Source organism: Portunus trituberculatus, chromosome 32, assembly GCF_017591435.1.
Source record: "Portunus trituberculatus isolate SZX2019 chromosome 32, ASM1759143v1, whole genome shotgun sequence".
NCBI lineage: Eukaryota > Metazoa > Arthropoda > Malacostraca > Decapoda > Portunidae > Portunus > Portunus trituberculatus.
Genome location: NC_059286.1, coordinates 1883182 through 1908181, shown reverse-complemented (window position 1 = coordinate 1908181; position 25000 = coordinate 1883182). Strand labels below are relative to the sequence as shown.

General features: G+C 38.1%; 1 protein-coding gene across 1 annotated transcript in view; it reads left to right on the top strand.

Moving 5' to 3' along the window:
• Nucleotides 1-2674: 2674 nt before the first annotated feature.
• LOC123512045 (basement membrane-specific heparan sulfate proteoglycan core protein-like) overlaps nt 2675-25000 on the top strand; it is a 48582-nt gene continuing 26256 nt past the window's right edge. The window contains exons 1-4 of the mRNA XM_045268201.1: nt 2675-3201; nt 6412-6527; nt 6856-6933; nt 14702-14834. Of these exons, the coding sequence (XP_045124136.1) occupies nt 3156-3201; nt 6412-6527; nt 6856-6933; nt 14702-14834 (373 nt within the window). The 5' untranslated portion in view covers nt 2675-3155. The remainder of the gene's footprint in view (nt 3202-6411; nt 6528-6855; nt 6934-14701; nt 14835-25000) is intronic.

Sequence of the window (25000 nt, the reverse complement as noted above, 5' to 3'; positions counted from 1 at the left end):
ACTACTACTACTACTACTACTACTACTACTACTACTACTACTACTACTACTGTCTTCACTATTATTACCGCAGGGGTGTGATCTACAATACAGTCTCCATCCTTCCCCTGCATCGCAAAGCATGACAGATGGCAGAAAAGTGATTGTGGCTGATAATCTTCGCCTCGTATTATTGTTTTCCTACCATCAGATTTTAGAAGAAAGACAAGTTAGTTTCATTTGCTTTATCGTATTTTCTGATTTTTCTTTCATTTTCCTATTTTCTTAACTTATTTTTTATTTTTATTTACACTTTGTTGAGTTATATTTCCTCTTGTGAAAGAAGTAAGTTTTATTTGGGCTTACTATTATTATAGTTTTTATTCTATTAGCATTATTATAATTTATTATTTTTTTATTTATGTTCTTGTTGTTGTTGCTATCATTATTATTGTTATTTTTGTTGTTATTATTATCATAATTGTTATTTATTATTTTTATTGTTATTTCAAAATAATTTTGTCATATCAAGTATATGTTCTAGTTCCTTGTAAATTTTCTATACAGAAGTCACCCATAAAACACATCCATTTTCTCTCTCTCTCTCTCTCTCTCTCTCTCTCTCTCTCTCTCTCTCTCTGAACGGCGGGAAGCATAAGTATGTATTCCTCGCACAAATATCCGCGTCTCGTACATTACATCTGAGTCAGCTGCTTATGAGGCCACTGAGGTAAAGCTGCTGTGTCCACGTGGCTGCTTCCGTCCTCTCTACCTTCATAACCTGACCCAATGTAACTTCACCTAAACCAAATTCACCTCACCCAGGTGTTCTCAGCCTTACTCTATATATCCCTTAAAGTAAGGTCTTTTAGTATTGGTCACGTACTCCTCACCAACAATGCAACAATGCAACATCAAGAAAGGTAAGAAGAAATTCATAGCTTGATGAATTAAATTATTGCTTAAATTGTGTTATACGAGTATATATGGAGCAGACAAAATTGTCAATTAATGTTAGTATATCACTATGAGGTAGTGTTGATAGGGGTAGTACTTCACAAGGAAACACTTTGTGACTACGTGACTGGCTGCTAGCAAGCAATAAATTCATTAAAAGAAATCTATATCAAATAATTTTCGATCACTGGGGCAGTTAACTAATGCGTCTTGCAGCTATTTGCAACTAGAAAATAAAATAAGCGATTGTTAAGTCACTGTGTGTGTGAATAACATACAAAATAATAAAACAGAACTAAATCAGACACACTTTTTTTAATAATTGTAATGAGGCACTTGTGCTATATACAGTTTATAAATAGTTACTCATGGGAAAATTACTGTGTGCGTGACTAACTAGGATGATTAAAAAAAAAACAGTTAAATTGCATTTATTCATAACCGAATTATTTTGAGAAACCTGTCACGTGCCCTGGAAATTGCTCTCACGTACCACTGACGGTACGCGAAACCCAGGTTGAGAACTCTTGACCTAACCTGTTCAAACTTAACCTAACCAGAGTTAACTCAGCATCATGTAACTTCACCACTGGGTACACCTTTCCCTATTTACCAATCACTCAGTAACATATTTACTTGTTCTACATCTACATATAACCTTTGAACTAGAAAGAAATTGCAAAAATTCTTCTTTGTCATCTGTAATTATCTTGTAGATGCTTATAAAGGCTTTTTGCTTTACCTAATTGCTTTTGACAAACTTAATTAAACACAATCTAACTTTATCAAACCTCATTCATGAAATTTAACCTAACCTAACCTAAAATAACCTAACGTAACTTGAGTCTTATAAAAAACTAAAATTCTAAAGGAAAACACTTAATAGACAACTAGAAAAACTAAATTACAGAAAGAAATTATAAAAACGTTCTTACCAGTATGACTTATTTTAACCTATCCATTGCTGTTATTTATATTCCCCATCGTGTTCTTTTGCCCTACCCCCGTCCTCGTCCCCCCGGTCAGTGGCGTCCTATTAGCTTGTTGAGTCCTCGGTCAGTCCGTCCAACAGGTGAGCAAATAAACAGTCAGTCAGTCAGTCAGTGAATTTTTATTTTTCCCGTCACTAAGTTAAAGGGATTGCGATTTTTTTTCCTTTGTTTTCACTTTTTTTCAGAATGCGAGTTCTGTTCCTCTCTCTCTCTCTCTCTCTCTCTCTCTCTCTCTCTCTCTCTCTCTCTCTCTCTCTCTCTCTCTCTCTCTCTCTCTCTCTCTCTCTCTCTCTCTCTCTTTATATTCCGTTGTGTGCCCTGGTCAAGATTGTGTGTGTGTGTGTGTGTGTGTGTGTGTGTGTGTGTGTGTGTGTGTGTGTGTGTGTGTGTGTGTGTGTGTGTGTGTGTGTGTGTGTGTGTGTGTGTGTGTCAGTTTGCGTTTGTGTGCTCTTACCAAATTCCTCTTAATTGTTACTTCGCAGCAGTAAGTCAGGCTCGTAATGTTCCGTCATCTATTGATAATCTTATTTATATATTTTACCCACTCCAGCTGTGAAAATATCTGACTTACACACTCCGACTTCTTGTTTATATTGCAATGATCTACTTCCCCCTAGAAAGCTTTGTGTGTGTGTGTGTGTGTGTGTGTGTGTGTGTGTGTGTGTGTGTGTGTGTGTGTGTGTGTGTGTGTGTGTGCATATACAGGAAGCGCTAGACGTAAAAGAATAAGCCAGTAGCGTCGTTGGCTTCAGAGAGAGTAGACGTGTGTTGCTCTCGCCTCTCGCCTTGTTCCCCTGCAGCTTGTCACACTAACCGTAGTCGTCTTCTTCTTTTCTTACTGCTGCACTGAAAGGGGAGATGTAGTGTAGTTACTCGAAAAAGACAAGCTTTCTAAGTGATTATAAGAAAGTAACTCGTGAAACTTCCCAACGCTCATCACAACAATTTAATATTTCTCTCCGGTGTGATGTGATGTACTTCAAATTTTGTGGAGAATGACGAAAAAATGAAGCGGCAGTTATATAATCGAGAGAAGTAAATAACTAGACATTCCTGAAGAAATGTCACATGCAATAATTACTGAATAAAAGAAAGGAAGAACAGAAGTGAAGTAAAGTATTGTAGATGCTGTAATTTATATGCTCATTTTTGTGCCACCAAGGTACCAATCAGTACTGTACCAGCTGACGAGAAAGTAACTGACAAGTGTTCCCTTCATCTGACGACATGTACAGGTTACTGCTTGCATTAACCATGGGTCTGGCGACGCCGGGTGAGTCTCTGTCCATCGTGAGGATCTGTGCTGACAAAAATTAAGTACCATTCTTCATTCACTCTATGTGTTAGCGTATTTTCTCAGTTTAAGTCCTCTGATCTACCAGCGAAAAGTTCTTTAGTTGAATAAGGAAGTTGTCAGACCAGGTGACATAATTAAAAAACATTAACCCTTTGATTGCCACTTGGTACACCTTTCCCTAATTGCCAATCACTTTGAGACATCTTGTCTTGTTCTACAATCACATTTAATCCTTAAATTGAATGAAAGTTACATTTTTTTTTTACTCATAACTCTTAGATGCCAATAAAGAATTCATACATAGTATAGAGTGGTGATAATTATCTGATATGAAAGTAAAAGGGTTAACATAATAGAAATGAGTCTAAAATGTTACTCGACGGCTGCTCAGTTCACAGTGTAATGTTTGAGGGCTCCATCCTGATGGACGAGATTTCCTTGGCAGGTGAAGCAGAGCTTTCCGGTAATCTTAGTTTGCTCCGTATGACCTTGTGTTGTGGCGCCGTGGTGTGATCAATATGTAGTTTTCTTTTTTAAAACAGTAATTCGTATATTAGAAATTCAAGACAATTTGTTTACAGACAGTAATATGCGTTGGTATGTCTGGGTCATGACGAGAAAGCGCTCATATGCAGTTTAATCTATCTTGGTAAAAAAAAGAAAATGAAAAATTTATACCAATAATGATACTGCTGTCACTATTTTTACTGCTGATAATAATAAGGATAATAGCAATTATGATAATAATAATAATAATAATGATAATAATAATAATAATAATATTAATAATAATAATAATAATAATAATAATAATAATGATAATGATAATAGTAATAATAGTAATGATAATGATAATAATGGTAATAATAATAATAATAATAATAATAATAATAATAATAATAATAATAATAATGATAATAATAATAATGACAATAAACGTAATAATAATAATAATAATGATAATGATAATAACAATAATTATAATAATGATGATAATAATTAAAATAGTACTAATGTTCATAATAATAATAATAATAATAATGATAATAATGATAATAATAACAATAATAATAATAATAATAATAATAATAATAATAATAACAATAATAATAAAAATAATAATAATAACGAGAAAAGCAATTAATAAAGATAATAGTAATAATAACAATAATAATAATAATAACAATAATAATAATAATAATAATAATAATAATAATAATAATAATAATAACAATAATAATAATATTCATTATTATCATTATTATTATTTTCGTTATTATTATTATTATTACTATTATCATTATTATTATTATTATTATTATTATTATTATTATTATTATTATTATTATTATTATTATTATTATTATTATTGCTATTATTATCATTATTGTAATTATTATTATCATTATCATTATTATTATAATGATAATGATGAGAGCAGTTTATGGTAGTAGTAGGTGGTAGTAGTAGTGTAGTGGTGGTGGTAGTGGTGGTAGTAGTAGTAGTAATGGTGGTGGTGGTGATGGTGGTGGTGGTAGTAATCATATTGGTAATGGTGGTGGTGGTAGTGGTGGTGGTAGTAGTAGTAGTAATAGTAGTACCAGTAATAGTAGTAGTAGTAGTAGTAGTAGTAGTAGTAGTAGTAGTAGTAGTAGTAGTAGTAGTATCATATTTTACCACATTCTGTATCGATAAAAGCAATACCAAAAGTTCAAATCAATAGAAAGTAGAACGGAAAGGTAGTAACTTAACTAAAGATACCAATAATACTACAATCTTTCTCTAATGCGGCACTTACTTACGTACTTACTCTAAGTGAATCAGTGTAATGTCTTTGATTGATGTAAAATCTTACAGAATATTTTCTTGAAAGCAATTCAAGAATTACAGTTTTGGAGTCTATAGTGACATTACACTAAATTCGACCTGACCGTTTCAGAACATGAGCAAAAAGACTTCTCCGGAACTAAATTGACGAATTTTTGAAACTGTTCATATATATATATATATATATATATATATATATATATATATATATATATATATATATATATATATATATATATATATATATATATATATATATATATATATATATATATATATATATATATATATATATATATATATATATATATATATATATATATATATATATATAATCAACATTTTAGTAACAGAAAACTAAGAAACTGTTTTTTTTATCTTCCACTTTTTTGTGCTCTGCCCAGTCTCCTTTACACATAAAAATTACTCACAGTGGGCCTCATTTTGTTGCTTTTGGCCAATGGTTCTTTTGTGTTAAAGAGCTGGAAATCCCTACCTGTTTCAATATTTTCTTCTACCTATGAATTAAACTCTTCCAAGGGAAGGTTTCAAGCCACTCCAAATTTAGAAAAAGCTTTATGGCGCTGCCGTTTAGAGAGTGGCATCTCAGTGGGTCTTTTTTAAGTTTTTACATTAGTAGACCAGTATTCCCTGCAAGAAATAAGAATGCAATGTAAAAATGTTACCAAAAATCTACAATATATTCGATACGAAATGTTGTTAAGTGGTTATCTGCTGTGCTTTGTGTTTATAATGGTCTTATCGGGTCTCATCCAGCGGCTCTTCGTGGAGTGACGGTCTTCATTACGTTCCAGCCTCCGTGTATTGAATATCCAAGCGCCTCACTCTGAAAATTGCCACACCAGACGCTTCTATTTGTAAGCTCCTGTAATTGTTTCCACCAAAATAAAGTGATAATAAATGGTAATATGACGTCTGTTGTATAGAAATCTGTAAATCTGTTAAATGTTTCAACTTTTTTACTTTTCTATTGCTTAACGTTTTTTTTTTACACATTCACTCCGTAGAAGAAAGATAACTTATGAAAGATTGATAGTGGCGAAGATATGAACGCAAAACAAGAACAACTTATTGATGTCAAACGAAAAAGAAATGTCAGAGGGGACTAAAGTAATCAAATATTGATAAAGGAAGAAAAAAGATGAGGAGAACTAAAAGTTTGCGCATTGCGTTTGTGAAGCTACTTTAGAACCAGTATCATCCTTGAACTAAATATACTTAAGACACTGCATGTAGATTTCTTCTTATCCATTTTCTTTTAATTTCTCTCTCTCTCTCTCTCTCTCTCTCTCTCTCTCTCTCTCTCTCTCTCTCTCTCTCTCTCTCTCTCTCCGTCAGGGTGGTGTTCGTGGCCTTCTGGACCTTCCTTCGTGGTGTCTCCCGGTAATGTGACGGTGAGCGAAGGGTCTCATGCCTTCCTCCCCTGCAGAGTGGCCAACCTCGGCGACAAATCCGTAAGTGGCCTTCGTGAGTATTTTCTTTGTTCCCTTATCTTAGTCACCCTAACATTGCTTCAGGACTGGTTCCATCAACCTCAAGTATACATGAGTTTTTGTGGTAAGTGGCAGAGGTATTATTTGACCAGGACTGACCATTAAGCTCGCAGACGATTGTTGTTATTGGTTATGTACTGAGGAATTCATGATCACATTTAATACTCCATTTTATATCCTGCACTCTTAACTCTTTTTCTATATATAATTCGGAATTAACTATATATTCACTCCATTTTCTTTGAGCCTCTCCAAACCTGTGCTCATAAACTTTTTCTCTGTCTTGCAGGTGACTTGGATGAGGCGCCGTAACCTGCACATCATCTCCGCAGGCCTGCTCACTTACTCGCCAGACGACCGCTACAGGGTGAATGTCTGCTTGTGCTTCTAAGTTACGTCGGGGTAATGTTGCTCTGATGTCACGTCTCACTCCTTTTAAAATTCAGACTATATCTTTTGCATCTATATCTTTTCCCTTGGTTTATCAGCGTTAACACAGTGCCTCCTAACGAATTACTTTGGTTTGGCATTTGAGAACCGTGATCACAAGTAGATTCCTATCTTGTCCTACAGTAGGATTCGAACCTATCGCCTTAGGATTCTTTGGAGCCTAAAGCGAGCTCGGTCCTACGGTTTCTTATATCACTGGCATCTTTCGTATAGCCTTTTAACTCTTACAGCATCGTGGCACCGATTCCATTGCATTTTTCGATGTCATTAGCGGGTTTGTTCAACTTATGGATGATACTTATTCGTTATCAAAGGTTTGCCATGTAATTGTATAACATTCGAATGATTACCTACGATTCATGTTTGGAACTTGTTACTGAAAAAGTTAATTGTCACGTAATACACCTGCTGCGTCATTTGAGTGCTTTAGATGTTTTTTTCTTCTTTTCTACAGTCATATGTGTTCGCCCCTTTCACGCATGGGTGAATTCCTCACAGCTTTCCTTTATTCACTTCAGCCATGCATATCATCCTCTGACACTTAATCTTCCCTCCAATCTTGTGTTATGAATCTCATCTACCTCCACTTCAATCTTTTCCTTCTTCCTCTGTCATGCAGCAATTCTATCTCCGTCTACCTACATTTAACTAATCATTGATGTAACAGCAGGTAGTAAGGGCTTAAAAGTTCTCCATCACTCATTTCACCTTTGGTCATATCTAAAGAAATTATACTGTGTACCTTCACCACTCTGTTTTATCAAGCTTGAAGAGATGCCATTAAAGTCATGTTGGTGTCGTCTTGCTTGTTTGGTTGCTTGATTGTAAGAGATTGGAGTAGAGCTTAGTTAATAGGTTAGTCAGTCATTCAGCATGTTGGTGTCTCTCTCTCTCTCTCTCTCTCTCTCTCTCTCTCTCTCTCTCTCTCTCTCTCTCTCTCTCTCTCTCTCTCTCTCTCTCTCTTTGCAGATGGTGTTAGTTTGTTGACTATTTATAGTAAGTTAACTAGGCTTTTATTCAGTTGTCTGATTGGTTGCTTGTTTTCTTGCTAGACATTAGAATGGTGGTAAACATACGCTCATAGGCAGGTACTAAATGAGTTTAGGTTTTGTTTGTTGACTAGTCATAGTTGTTATTTTTTTTATAGTGAAGTACTAGTTTCCTGCCTAGTTATATAGTTGTTGCTATTACATCGTTAGTGTACAAAAAAAAAAAAAAAATGAAAAAAAAAAATATATATATATATATATATATATATATATATATATATATATATATATATATATATATATATATATATATATATATATATATATATATATATATATATATATATATATATATATATATATATATATATATATATATATATATATATATATATATATATATATATATATATATATATATATATATATATATATATATATATATATATATATATATATATATATATATATATATATATATATATATATATATATATATATATATATTTTTTTTTTTTTTTTTTTTTACGTAGGGAAGAGGGCCAGCCAAGGGCAAAAAAAAAAGAAAGTCAGAAAAAGGCCCACTTGAGCACTGGCTCTCCAAAGACTTTAAAAGGTGCCAAAACCGTCAGCCAGAATTAAGGGAGCAAATGCCTCGATACCTCTCTCTTAAAAGAAGAGAAGTTGTAGGAATTTGGAAATACAGATGCAGGGAGGGAGTTCCAGAGTTTACCAGTGAAAGGGATGAATGATTGAGCGTACTAGTTAACTCTTGCATTAGAGAGTTGGACAGAATAGGGATGAGAGGAAGAAGAAAGCCTTGTGCAGCGTGGCTGCAGGAGGAGGGGAGGCATGCAGTTAGCAAGATCAGTAGAACAGTTACCATGAAAATAGCGATAAAATATAGAAAGGGATGCAACATTTCGGCGGTGAGAAAGAGACTGAAGACAGTTAGTCAGAGGAGTGGAGTTGATGAGACGAAGAGCTTTCGATTCCACCCTATCAAGCAAAGCTGTGTGACTGGAACCCCCCCAAACATGCGAAGAGTACTCCATACAGGGACGGATAAGGCCCTTATACAGAGTAAGCAGTTGGAGGGGCGAGAAAAACTGTCGGAGACGCCTCAGAACACCTAACTTCATAGAAGCTGTTTTAGCAAGAGATGAGATGTGAAGTTTCCAGTTAAGATTATGAGCAAAGGACAGACCGAGGATATTCATTGTGGAAGAGGAGACAGTTGAGTGTCATTGAAGAAGAGGGATAGTTGTCTGGAAGGTTGTGTCGAGTTGATAGATGGAGGAATTGAGTTTTGAGGCATTGAAAACTACTAGATTTTCTCTGCCCCAATCGGAAATCTTAGAAAGATCGGAAGTCAGGCGTTCCGTGGCGTCCCCGCGTGATCTGTTGATTTCCTGAAGGGTTGGACGTCTCTGAAAGAACGTGGAAAGATGTAGGGTGGTATCATCAGCGTAGGAGTGGATAGGGCAAGAAGTTTGGTTAAGAAGGTCATTAATGAATAATAGAAAGAGAGTGGGTGACAGGACAGAACCCTGAGGAACACCACTATTAATAGGTTTAGGAGAAGAACAGTAGCCGTCTACCACAGCAGCAATAGAGCGGTCGGAAAGGAAACTTGAGATAAAGTTGCAGAGAGAAGGATAGAAGCCGTAGGAGGGCAGTTTTGAAATCAAAGCTTTATGCCAGACTCTATCAAAAGCTTTTGATATGTCTAACGCAACAGCAAAAGTTTCACCGAAATCTCTAAAAGAGGATGACCAAGACTCAGTAAGGAAAGCCAGAAGATCACCAGTAGAGCGACCTTGACGGAAGCCATACTGGCGATCAGACAGAAGATTGTGAAGTGACAGATGTTTGAGAATCTTCCTATTCAGGATAGATTCAAAAACTTTAGACAAGCAAGAGATTAAAGCTATAGGACGGTAGTTTGAGGGGTTAGAACGGTCACCCTTTTAGGAACAGGCTGAATGTAGGCGAACTTCCAGCAGGAAGGAAAGGTAGAAGTCGATAGACAAAGTTGGAAGAGTTTGGCCAGGCAAGGTGCAAGCACAGAAGCACAGTTTTTGAGAACAATAGGAGGGACCCCATCAGGTCCATAAGCCTTCCGAGGGTTTAGGCCAGCAAGGGCATGGAAAACATCATTACGAAGAATTTTGATTGTAGACATGAAATAGTCAGAGGGAGGAGGAGAGGAGGACAAGCCCAGAATCGTCCAAGGTGGAGTTGTGAGCAAAGGTTTGAGAAAAGAGTTCAGCTTTAGAGACAGAAGAGATGGCAGTGGTGCCATCAGGATGAAATAAAGGAGGAAAGATGAAGAAGTGAAGTTATTTGAGATGTTTTGGCTAGATGCCAGAAGTCACGAGGAGAGTTTGAGTTTGAAAGATTTTGACATTTCCTATTTATGAAAGAGTGTTTGGCAAGTTGAAGAACAGACTTGGCATGATTCCGGGCAGAGATATAAAGTGCATGAGATTCAGGAGATGGAAGGCTCAAGTACCTTTTGTGGGCAACCTCTCTATCATGTATAGCACGAGAACAGGCTGAGTTAAACCAAGGTTTAGAAGGTTTAGGTTGAGAAAAGAATGAGGAATGTACGCCTCCATGCCAGATACTAACACCTCTGTTATGCGTTCAGCACAAAGAGATGGGTCTCTGACACGGAAGCAATAATCATTCCAGGAAAATCAGCATAATACCTCCTCAGGTCCCCCAACTGGCAGAGGCAAAACGCCAGAGGCACCTTCGCTTTGGGGATCCTGCGGAGGGATTGGAAAAATAGGACAAGATACAGAAATGAGATTGTGATCGGAGGAGCCCAACGGAGATGAAAGGGTGACAGCATAAGCAGAAGGGTTAGAGGTGAGGAAGAGATCAAGAATGTTGGGCGTGTCTCCAAGACGGTCAGGAATACGAGTAGGGTGTTGCACCAGTTGCTCTAGGTCATGGAGGATAGCAAAGTTGAAGGCTAGTTCACCAGGGTGGTCAGTGAAGGAGAGGAAAGCCAAAGCTGGTGGTGAACATTGAAATCTCCAAGAATGGAAATCTCAGCGAAAGGGTAGAGGGACAGAATGTGCTCCACTTTAGAAGTTAAGTAGTCGAAGAAATTACTATAGTCAGAAGAGTTAGGGAGAGATAAACAGCACAGATGAATTTAGTTTGAGAGTGACTGTTAAGTCGTAGCCAGATGGTGGAAAATTCGGAAGACTCAAGAGCGTGGGCACGAGAGCAAGTTAAGTCGTTGCGTACATAGACGCAACATCCAGCTTTGGAATGAAAATGAGAATAGAGAAAGTAGGAGGGAACAGAGAAGGGGCTACTGTCAGTTGCCTCAGACAGCTGTGTTTCGGTGAGGAAAAGAAGATGAGGTTTAGTAGAGGAGAGGTGGTGTTCCACAGATTGAAAATTAGATCTAAGACCGCGAATGTTGCAGAAGTTAATGTAGAAAAAGTTGAGGGAGGTGTCAAGGCATTTGTGGTCTTCAACAGGAGAGGTGTCCGACCTGGGGACATTTTGGTCCCTCCCAGAGGGGACTCCGAGGCGTTGTTTATTTGGGGTCCCATTTTACTTTTAAATTTTGATTTGGAGTGAAGGGTGTATGTGTGGTAAGTGCATGTAGTTTTGTATGAAGAAGGAGAGCTGTCTTTAGAGGGTAGGCTGTGACTACCCCTTGAGTTGTGAGACACAAAGGGAAACATTCAACGAGATCACAACTAGCTTTAATGGAAGGTTCACAGCACCTCCTGAACTTGTGCTATTAGATCTCACTGGGAGTAAGTTATTGTTTCGGTAGGTGTCTACTACCTCCTCCAATATATATATATATATATATATATATATATATATATATATATATATATATATATATATATATATATATATATATATATATATATATATATATATATATATATATATATATATATATATATATATATATATATATATATATATATATATATATATATATATATATATATATATATATATATATATATATATATATATATATATATATATATATATATATATATATATATATATATATATATATATATATATATATATATATATATATATATATATATATATATATATATATATATATATATATATATATATATATATATATATATATATATATATATATATATATATATATATATATATATATATATATATATATATATATATATATATATATATATATATATATATATATATATATATATATATATATATATATATATATATATATATATATATATATATATATATATATATATATATATATATATATATATATATATATATATATATATATATATATATATATATATAGATATATATATATATATATATATATATAGATATATATATATATATATATATATATATATATATATATATATATATATATATATATATATATATATATATATATATATATATATATATATATATATATATATATATATATATATATATATATATATATATATATATATATATATATATATATATATATATATATATATATATATATATATATATATATATATATATATATATATATATATATATATATATATATATATATATATATATATATATATATATATATATATATATATATATATATATATATATATATATATATATATATATATATATATATATATATATATATATATATATATATATATATATATATATATATATATATATATATATATATATATATATATATATATATATATATATATATATATATATATATATATATATATATATATATATATATATATATATATATATATATATATATATATATATATATATATATATATATATATATATATATATATATATATATATATATATATATATATATATATATATATATATATATATATATATATATATATATATATATATATATATATATATATATATATATATATATATATATATATATATATATATATATATATATATATATATATATATATATATATATATATATATATATATATATATATAAACATCAAAGGGAGCTTCTGGACTTCACTTCCAAGTCGTTCATTTAATGTTTCTACTAAGATTACTCATAAAAAGAAGTACAACTCTTGTTTCCATCCACGCTAACGACGTCAAATTTGGAACGAGAGATTGCTAATGCTGATCACGAGCAGGATACAGTTCCAGTGGACTCAGAGGCAAAGCAGTTAGCTTCTCTTGGTGGCCGGAAAGCCTCTGTGTACTTAGACTCGAGGTGAAAAAAATACACCAATTACCTTGTCATCATTACCAAAGGAAATGAACGGAAATCAAAGAGAACCTACAGCCACAACATAGAGAGATCTATCGTTTACATTGCTTCATATTGTTAAGTTCACCAGATGATACTTTGACAAAATGAAAGAAAATAAACGAGTATTAGGAAGAAGAAACTCCAGCTACCTCATGACCAATTCTAACATGTTCAGCTATAGTTTCATATCAATTTAAGTAACAAAGTATATGTTTCCTTGGTTCCTGAAAAAAGAGAGAGGGACAGGGCACTGCAGACATGGACAGTGGAACGTGAGAGCAGTGAATTAGGATCCCTTTCTCACTAAATTACCTACTATTGGGTTAAGAGAGAGATAGTTGGGCCCGGACCCGTGTCTCCTAAATTGAGGTGTATGTGTAGTACTCCCTGGCGCCAGATTAAAGCTAATGTACTCAGGGCCGCAGAGGAAGGTCGAGATTGCGACTCAGGGAGAACCACACAACCTGTGTCTTCGTCGAGTAGTTTAATGGTTTACCACAGCGGTTCGCTCTCTCTCTCTCTCTCTCTCTCTCTCTCTCTCTCTCTCTCTCTCTCTCTCTCTCTCTCTCTCTCTCTCTATTCGTGTGCGTATGTGTGTGTGTGTGTCTGTGTGTGTGTGTGTGTGTGTGTGTGTGCAGATGTAAGATAAGCTCCGGAACTGAGAATGTGATAAGAAAAGCTCAATGCAGAAAATAGTTTGAGAGCATACATGAAATATTTAAAGACTAAGAAATTATCACGAGTGTTGAGTGTATCTCTAAGGCTGTCTAGATTGGGTGGTACACCAGTTCTTCTAATACATATAGGACATGAACGGTTCAGAGGTTCATTGTAGAAAACACGAGTTAAAAAGAGATATCAAGACATCTCATGTGTAGAGTCGTGCATATGTAGACAATTAATGGTCATGACATGAAGACATTTATGGTTTTCTCAGCCCCGAGGCTGCTGATTATAAAGAAAAGAAAAATGGTCGTAAGAGAGTGTAGGAGTTTGTTGTGTATCAGTATGTAGTTGAGAGATTATAATGGGAGAGGTTGTCGATAGAGTGTAAGATGGAACTTTACTCTGTATAGTTGAGATCCGAAAGGAAATGGAGAGAATATTGGAGAACCTACAGAGGTTTTGCAGCGCCATTTATTCATTCATTTATCTATTTCTTTATTCATATGTTTATTTACTTACTCATTTGTTTATTCATTATTCATGTGTGTACACTTACAGTCGTTCATTAAATTTCAGCATATCCTTACAAAACCTATGACAGGAAACAAATCCTAACAAACACTGAGCCGCGAGACTCCCACCAGCAGTCAGCAAACACTCAATCACAGTACTTTTGGTAACAGTGTTGTGGCGTTCCTCAGGTGCTGCACCCCGCCAGCACGGACGAGTGGACCCTGCACATCAGACATGCCCAACCCGGGGACGGAGGATGGTACGAGTGTCAGGTGAACTCAGACCCCAAGATTACCACGCCGGTCCTACTCACCGTCAGAGGTGAGTTTGGCGGTAGAGGTGGTAATGGTATATTCAAGTGTGTTGAGTGTAGTTATAAAGAGCGCATATCTGTCTCATGTTTGGTTCTCTGGAATATAGGAGAGAGAGAGAGAGAGAGAGAGAGAGAGAGAGAGAGAGAGAGAGAGAGAGAGAGAGAGAGAGAGAGAGAGAGAGAGAGAGAGAGAGAGAGAGAGTGTGTGTGTGTGTGTGAGTTTGATTAATTTATTACACTTTCGCGCCAGTCTATGGAAAAACTTTAAACACAATAAATTTGGTGACATATGAGCTATACAAAAAAAAAGACAAGATGCTTGTACATGATTACATAATACATCAAGCAATGATAAAAAATAAAAAAAAACTAATAACAACAAAAGACAAGATGTATAAATTCGTAAAGAATCAAGCAGCGAACATAAAAAAAATAGAGCTATTTACAACAAAAGGCAAGATGAAAAATACATGGATATATGAGGGACGGTTAGTGAACAAAACAAAACATTGACAACAAAAGTACATGAGTACATAACGAAGCAGTAAAAAAAGAAAAAAAAAAACTAGAGCCGACATCCGCCAAACTGTGGATGGCGAGTAAGCACGAGGTCAAGGTGATCGTCCTGCAGCAGGTGTTGGCACACGGCTAGGAGAGGCTGCCCGGGTGGGAGCAGGTCTCCCACAGCAGGACAGTGCAGGCAGTAATGGTGCAGGTGATTTGCATTAGGAGAGTGGCACAGGGGACAGGATGTGTAGTGAGGCTCGTCTGCCAAGCCCGCAACCTGCCACAGAGGTCGGTAGCCGAATCTCAGCCGCGCCGATACCACATTGTGTTTTCGGACCCACAAGCCCCGACGGCGGTACTTGAAGCGATGGTGACGAAATGCATCATAGTGCTGAATGGTGACGCTGGCCGCCCGCTCGCCATCCGTCCTGACGCTGGTCGAGAGTAGAGAAGCTGCTCGGATTCTGCACTTGAGCTCTGGAGGAAGGGGCTGGGGTCAGCTTGAGCTGCAGGCAGTCCACACGCAGCTTTGGCCAGGTGATCCACGGCGTCACCATGAGATAGTGATACATGTGAGAGGATCCAAACAAACTTGATATCCAGTGATCGGTCATGAGCCAAAGCCAGACCTGTCAATATCCTGTTCACCAGGTGACGAGAGACAGGATTTTGGGATGTAAGGGCATGAAGGGCTGCCTGTGAGTCGCAAATAACAACCCCATTGAGATTTCTCTGACAGAGGAGACTCACAACATCCAAGACACCGTGCAGCTCACAGAATGTAGAACTGGAATGAGTTGGCAGCCGACGCCCAGCCCAGCCCGCTTCTGGCGGTTCCGTGTCAGGAGAAAAGACTGCACATCCTGCTGCGCCGTCCACCTGCACAGACCCATCCGTGTACATGTGATGGGACGAATCGATGGTGGTGGAGATCGTCGCTATAGTGTCCAGTGCTAGTTGTTTCTGCAGGACAGGAGGGTGAGCTTTGCATGTGGGAGTGTAGTGAACTGCCGGGAATGACAGCATCCAGGGTGGAGGCGGAGGGAACAGGTCAGCAAGGGGAACAATGATGTCCAGACGCTGCAGCTGCGATGAGACAGTTCTCAGGAGAACGCGGCCACTGGGCTGCAGTCGAGGCAGACGAGGACGAAGCTGAAGACAGGTTCTTATGACTTCAGTATAATGAGGAGAGAGATGGGGAAAATGGAGGCACTTAACCGTGAAATACGTAACATTTGAATGTATCCTTTCAATCAGGGACGGAAGGGCAAGCTCACTTAGCATGTTAACTATCCTGGTGGACATCGGACAACCTAAGATGAGCCTCAATACTGTGTTCTGGAACTTTTCGAGAGGTTCCAGTGTAGTTTTAGGTAGCTGGACAAGTGCAGGGGAGAGGTAATCAACGATTGATCGAAGAAAGGTCGTGTATATTGTCCTGGCCACGAAGATAGAGATGCCAGTCGTATTATTAAGGAGCCATTTGAGAGGTGTCAGGCGCTGGTGCAGCCGAATCAGCAGGTCTTGTACTACGGGATGAACTCGCTGCCGGGCAAGCGAGGCTGGAGGAATTTTCACGGGTGCACCCAGGTAAACGTACTGTTTGCGCACAGGGATGGCATCATTCCCGACTGAGAAGACTGGAAGGGTTCTCGGGTTGCGAAGAGTGAAGATGCGACTCTTTTCGAGTGAAATAAGGAGGCCACATGAGAGGGACGAGACGTAGAAGGTGTGGAGGAATTAGCGTAACAATCCCAGTGTGTGTGCGTGGATACAAATGTAATCATCATAACAGGTGATAGTAAGACCAGGCACTGTAGGAAGTAAAGAAAGCAAGCGGTGCATCAACACGTTAAAGAGGAAAGGACTAAGCACACCACCTTGTGGGGTGCCAAGCTCAAACCCTTCAACAGAACTGCGCGCACCTCTGAACAAAACGCAAGAGGTCCTGTTATGCAGGTATTCCTGCACCCACCCAAGGAGATTGCCCTTAACTCCGAAGTCCACGAGTTGGTCCAGAATTACATCTCTGTTGGCAATATCGAAGGCGCTTTTCAGGTCGATGAAAGCAACAACACTATCTACAGTAAGGCGGGTGTACAGCTCCATGAGGCAGTGGTGCGTACTACGTTGTGTGAGGAAACCATAAAGTCTGGGAGATAACTTATTCTCAAGCCTAAACATTAATCGATTGAGGAGGATACGCTCCAGCACCTTACTAAAGCAGGATGTGAGCGAGACTGGTCTATATTTGTCTGTGCCAGGCTTAGGTATGGGTGTGATGTTGCTAGAGGTCCAGGCTTGCGCCACACATCTCTGTCGAAAGCAGTTGTTATATAGCCGGAGAAGGGGATTGCCAGAGACCTTTTGGAGGAGACGAAGAACAGAGTAAGTGATACCGTCTTCACCTGGAGCTGTTGCCTTTCCTTTAGCCAAGGCACGACTAAGTTAACCTTCAGTGATAGGTTTGTTATCCTCCTCATCTGAATCCAGCATAGCCTCCATGAGAGGGAGAGTGCGGAGGTTTTCATTAGAGTAGAGAGCCTCACGAATGTGTTGGGAAAGATTTCTGACACGTGATTGCTCAGACCAGGCATTAATAAGATCTTGGGCGTATTGGGCTGGACTATGACGGAGAGCGCTGGTATTTTTCCTTTTTGCAACTTTGTTAATCAAGTGCCACATGGAGCTGACACTCGTCTGGTGGTTTATGCTGCTAGTAAATTGATGCCAAGAGTCGGTGAGAACACACTGTTGAAGGGCCACGAGCTCATCCCGGGATGACTGGTACTTTTGCAGGTTCTGAGGGGAGGGGTGGTTTTGGAAGGAAAAGCCATCCTCCTTCACTTTAGCAACACTGTAGTCTAGCGTCCAAGGTGGAGACTCCGGGCGACGCGCGATGTGAGGCTTGCGAACATAGCGGTCATAAAAGGCTTGGGTAGAGGTGACGAGGGATGAGTACAACTGGTCAGGTGAGGTCATGTTGAATGTAGGAAAGAAAGATGACATGTAGGAGATATAAGTTGGACAGTACTTAGGAAGGTTATTGATGCGAAGGCGACGGTGGAGAGGAGGAGAGGTGGATTGAAGTGAGTATTGGAGGACGAGAATAAGATGATCAGAAAACAGCGTTGGGACAGAACTGCATCTGACATTGGATGTCACCAGGCCATGAGTCAAAATGTGGTCAAGAGTGCCTCCTCTGGAATGAGTTGCGCCGCCAGTATCCCAGCGTCTGAGTCGATAACGGCGGATATAGTCCTCTAAGCGTATCCCATTGCGATTAGGCGTTGCTGAGATATCACCAAGAGCAGGATGTCTGGCGTTGAAGTCTCCCATGTAGATTGTGCCGCGAATAGAAGGAGTGGGCAGAACACCAGTATCGATCTCACCTAGTGCAACGTACACATTACAGTGCCAAACAGCGCTGGTGCCCACTGTCAGTTCAAACAGCTGGAAGGTTGTGGTGTCATGTGTGGAGCAACGGAGAAGTCGGTGTGGTACATCAAAATGAATGTAAGTAAGGAGGCCGTTTCGAGCTTGATGAACGTAGGAGGTGTAGCCACGCAGCGGCGGCGCCGTGGTTTTGTGCAAATGACATCAGGATGATGCTAAAAGGTGTAACCCTTCAGAGCAGAGCGTTTAACGCAATGCGTAATGCCACAGGCGTTCCAGGAGAGGATATGAAGCTGTGTTTGTCTATTTATATTGACTGTTCTGGGTACTGCGGCCAAACGAAGACGATAGGGTGACGGGAGAACCTCTCTGTGGCGCTACCCCGGAGGGTGAGACAGTAATCCGCTAAATATGTGTGGCAAGGAAGTCAAGCCTTCCGACGAGTTCAGTAATGGTGACGGTGAAGGCTCGCTATGCCTCCATCATAGCAGAGATCTTGGCACTCATTTCCGCTTGCAGGCTGGCGAATCCATCCATTCGGCGTTCAATGGCCTCGAAGCGTGCGGTATATGAGGAGCATTGAGAAGTCATGGACGCCACAGCGGCCTTAAGGGAAGAAACCTCTGTGGATATCGAGCTAACATCAGGAACTGGCAGGGAGACGGCCTTGGAGGCAGCGGGTCGTGCTGGGATGAGTGTGAGCCTGATCGGGGAGGAGAGCTGGGAGCTACAACGGAGGTGGTGGGGTGCCGTGTACACCAGTGCCAGACATTCACACCTGGCTGGCGGCAGCGAGGGCATCACTACTGAGAGATGTCCACTGCAGGCGAGTCCGAAACGTGTGCAGTTGCCGCAGATTCTGGAGAAGCTGAGGTGGAACTAGTAGGTGATGACTGAGGGCGGTGAGCGCAAGTGAGGGAGCGATGCTGGCCAGCACACCAAGCACACTTCTCCGGACATGAGCAGTAGCGCGAAATGTGACCGATGCCCCAGCACCTGAAGCACCAGGGCTGTTCATCTTTCATCCTGCGCACCTCGAAGGCAGGCAGGCTGGGAAGGAAGTCAAAAGTGATATATGGAGGTGGCGGATCAGGGAGGCTCCAGATGATCACAGTGCGATTGATTGGTTCGCCGTCTTGAATGAAACGCCTCGCTCGGTAAACTCCGGGCAGCGCCTTGGCCAGGGAAGAATCCGCGCAAACAAGGTAACGAGTCAGAAGGTAGGTAGGATATTTCTGCGACCTTTGAGGGGAGTCCTGAGCATCGAGGAATAGTGACAGGAAGTCCCCTCTCATCACGCTGTCAATGATCTCCTTGCGTGTTCGAGAGATGTACACGAATCGCGATGTAACCGCAGACATCTTAACTTCTAGAAGGGTACAGTCCAGGTTGAAATTCTTATTGACTTCAGAAAGCCAGCGTAGCTTGATCTCGGGGAGCAAAGGCTGGAGAAGCTTGCGCAGGCACTGAGTTCAGAGGCAGGGTGCGTGGGACAGAGGTAGAGGCGGCTGGCAAACTATCAGAAGCCCCGTGGACACCGGGAGCTTCCTCCTGCTTAGCAGTCTTGGTAGCAGGCAGAGTTGAAGCATCGTTGCTATCAGACGAGGTATTCAACACCCGTTTAACTGATGAGGTCATGTGTTCAGGGCTCAAAGCTTCGTTGCCGGGAACTGCAGCACGATGATCCGCATGAGATGGTAAAGGCCACTCATCATCGCTTAGGGCGAGGTCCTCCTCGACCTGAGAGCGAGTAGCAGGTCCACTGTACTCCATTGCTCACTTGGGCAGCAAGCACTATATGGTCCAGGGAACATTGAGCTCAAGTTCAGTGACGTAGCAGGACGTCATGGCAACGTCACATAAGACACAGTGCGCATGCGCAAAGAGTGAGCTGGCCGTGCAGGGGTCCCAATTTGGCTGCCTCAATTTTGCCTCGACTCTACAGCCTAAGTCCCAAACACCGGAAGTTCAAACTACCAGATATGCAACGGCTGAGTCTTACTGCAACTACCAGGTTGACAGGGAAGGTGCAGGCTCTCTGGATCCCACAGAAAGCTCCAGAATAGCAGGAGAAGGCACACAGAGGCTTGTAAACAAAGCCCTCTAGCGGCGATTCTCAGAGAGAGAGAGAGAGAGAGAGAGAGAGAGAGAGAGAGAGAGAGAGAGATTCATTGTGAAAAATTAACGTAATTTTAAATGTACAGTAGTTAAATGAAATACGAGGATCAGTTTGAAAGATTTTGTGGTAATTCGGCGAGGCAGAAAGATAGACAGACGAAAAAAAAGGACACACAAAACATATACATTTCGATTTCTTTGTTATTTTCTTCAAAATATATTTAAAATAAAGAAATGAAATATGAACGATTGTTTTCACAAAATCTAAACCAAATTGAGATTAGAAAGAAAACATATAAGTAAGACATAAGAGAAGACTCTCTCTCTCTCTCTCTCTCTCTCTCTCTCTCTCTCTCTCTCTCTCTCTCTCTCTCTCTCTCTCTCTCTCTCTCTATGTATATATATATATATATATATATATATATATATATATATATATATATATATATATATATATATATATATATATATATATATATATATATATATATATATATATATATATATATATATATATATATATATATATATATATATATATATATATATATATATATATATATATATATATATATATATATATATATACAGGCAACCCACGCTTAACGAAGGTTCACACAACGAAATTTCGCTACAACGAAGGTTTCTTTTTACTACCATCTGCTCGTTTAACGAACACCAAACTCGCTTTGACGAAAATTTATCCGAGCAATTTTTTCCAAGTTTGAGAGCCCCGCCGTATCACGCAAGCCGACAGTCTTTTGAATACACCAGCGCCTCTCGTGGACAACACGCGCACCACTCACTCCTCTAGTTCAAAACAATAACAGCGTCAGCAGCAGCTCGTCTTCCCTCGCTCTACAGGCCACCAAAACGCCCTGCAATGTCGCCTACCATTGCTAAGAAGACCAGGAAGTCTCTCACTCTCGAAGTGAAGCTGGATATTATTCACAGACACGAGAGACGAGAAAACTAATAGCATTGCTTCCCACCATGGCTTGACTCCATTTACTGTCTACCATTTTCAAGTCAGCAGACTCTATTAAGAAGGCTGGAGATATCATATCTTCCTTGCATGCTAAAATAACCACCTGAACTCGTGACTGCAATAGATAAAATGGAAAGCCTTGTGGAAATGTGGTACATAAGTTTTGTATGCGGTACAATAATGCGCACTTTGTTTATATTTCACAGGTTGCCAGCTAGCATATTTCCTGCTCCACTCTCCCTCTCTTCATAAATTTAAGATCATCAACATTATAAAGTTACTAACATACATACATTAGTGTACATTATAATAATTTAGTCTTAAATTAAACTGCTTAAATATTTAACTTCATAATTTTGACTTTCATTAAACATTTTACTGTACTATGATGCACTCTCGCTTTCTCTACTCTCAATGGAAGCTCAAGTCAGGGTTAAACTTGTTATAATTGGTTTGCATAACGAAAATCCACTTAACGAAGTTTTTTTTTAGGAACGTAACCACTTTGTTAAGGGGGCGGTTGCCTGTATATATATATATATATATATATATATATATATATATATATATATATATATATATATATATATATATATATACTCTATCCATCAGATACTCATTTCTCTCTCTCTCTCTCTCTCTCTCTCTCTCTCTCTCTCTCTCTCTCTCTCTCTCTCTCTCTCTCTTCCAACCAAGACACCCTTCCCTCTGATGTGCCCAGTGACATTCTAAGCCTCATCGGAAACGAGCTCACCTATATGTCTGAGGAAGGTAAAGTGATAATACGTACTATAGTGAAAGCCACACAACTAATGATCAATCATAAGGATAAAAAAATAACTGAACTACAAAATGACATCACAAAGCTTGAAAACAGAGTTGTGCAGCTTGAAAACCAGTTAAATGAGGTAAATCAGTATGAAAGAAGAGATACCTTAATTATCAGTGGACCTGTATTGCCTCCTGAAAACTCTAATGAAAATAGTGCTGAATTAATAATAAGAGCCATCAAAGACAACCTTCACCTCAATGTTACCCCTTCAGATATAAATGTGGCACATCGCTTAGGTGCTAAACGAGCACAGAACATAACTAGGCCAATTATTGTTAAGTTACATAGTAGACAAAAGAAATCAGAAATAATGAATGCCTGTATAACGGTTAGACCAAAGCTTTATATCAATGAGAGCCTCACACCTAAACACCGATCACTCTTTAAGATAATATGGGAAATCAGGAAACAACACAGGGATCTTTTCCAACAATGTTACATTCAAGAAGGAAAGATTTGTGTTAAACTTAAAATATCAACTCAAAAGCATATCATAACAACAGATGAGACCTTCAATGAATTCCTTGATAAGTATCCAATACTTAAGCAAACCACAGCCTAGGAACATCAAAATCATGTACAAGGCAAATATTTCCTATTGATACGTGACAATCATTTGTGTGTTATATTATGTATATTTATATGCATGACTATTATCAATGTTCCTTCCTACTTACTCTACTCTCATCCTTTCTACTTAAGTCAACCCTGATCTTTTCTTCTCACACTAACCCGTTTCCTTTATACTCTATCAAACTTTTCTCCCTTCTACTCATTCTAGCCCTGTTCCTTTCTACTCTCCCCAACCTGTTTCCTTTCTGCACATCCCGACCCTGTTCCTTCTACTCTCCCCAACTCTATTTCCTTTCTACTCATTTTAACCCTATTCTTTTCTACACTCTCCAACCATGTTCCTTTCTGCTCTCTCCTACCCTGTTCCTCTCTACTATCCCCAACACTGTTCCTTTTTGCTCCATCCAACCCTGTTCTACTCTGTTCTCTCCAGCCCTGTTCCTTTCTGCTCTCTCCAACCATGTTTCTTTTTACTCATTCTAACCCTGTTCCTCACTATATCATTGTTCCTGTCTACTCACTCCAATACTGTTCCTATTTACTCATTCCAACACTGTTCCTGTCTACTCACTCTAAACCTGTTTCTATCTGCTGACTCCATTCCTTTTCCAGCCATTCCTTCCACAGCTTTTTTCCTTTCTCCAACTACCATATCTTACCATTGCTTCCGCTACTCCTCCATATAAATTCTCTACCAATTACTCGTTTTTAATAATACGGTCTTGATTTAATTTAGTTTCCATTCACTTGATTCCTATAGTATTCACTGAGATATCTTGTCCTATATAATAGATTTATAATAACTGCACCTGGAGTGCCATGAACTAAGTTTTTGATATTAGTAAATCTTTCTTATTATATTTTGCTTTTTGAGTTTACATATTTTCTTTTTTAGGCATATTGTGCAATATACATTTTATGGAAAATTTATATAAATCACTTTATAGTGATAGCATCCATGATACAAATACACCCGCATCTACTTTTGACATTAACATAATAAACAAAATAAATGGATAATCAGATATTGGCTCTCTGTCTAGATACTACAATATTAATGAGTACATCTCTGAAGTAAAATATAAAGATGATGGATACATTAACATCATACACATGAACATTAGATCAATCCATAAGAACTTTGATCTATTCAAAACATTCCTAAATGGTCTCCCAAAGCCTCCAGATGTTATTGCACTCACCGAAACTTGGTTGCGAGATTCTTCCAAACACTTATATTCTCTTGATGGTTATGTCTCACATAATCTCGTGAGAACTAATAGAGAGCATGGTGGCATAACAATTTTTATTAAGGATATTTTTTTCCTTTGAATTAATCAAAGAATACTGCTTTATAAATGATGATATAGAAATCTGTACAGTTAGAGTCAAAATATTAAATACCTCATATGTTATGTCAGTTATCTACAGGCCCCATAGTAAGCATATAGCAGTTAATGAATTCACAACTATTACCAATCAGATATTATCAAATGACATATTCAGATGTAGTAAAAGTATCCTACTTGGTGATCTTAATATTAACCTTCTGGAACATTCAATTCATCTTCCTACAAATACTTTCCTTAATGCAATGCAAGCCCTAAATTATTTTCCACATATATCTCGCCCAACAAGATTCCCAGACAACCCTGATCTTGGTCAACCTTCCTTACTTGATCAGATCTGGACAAACTTTACTCCACCATCTTCTTCTGGCATTATCCATTTCAATTTGTCTGATCATTTGCCTATATTTA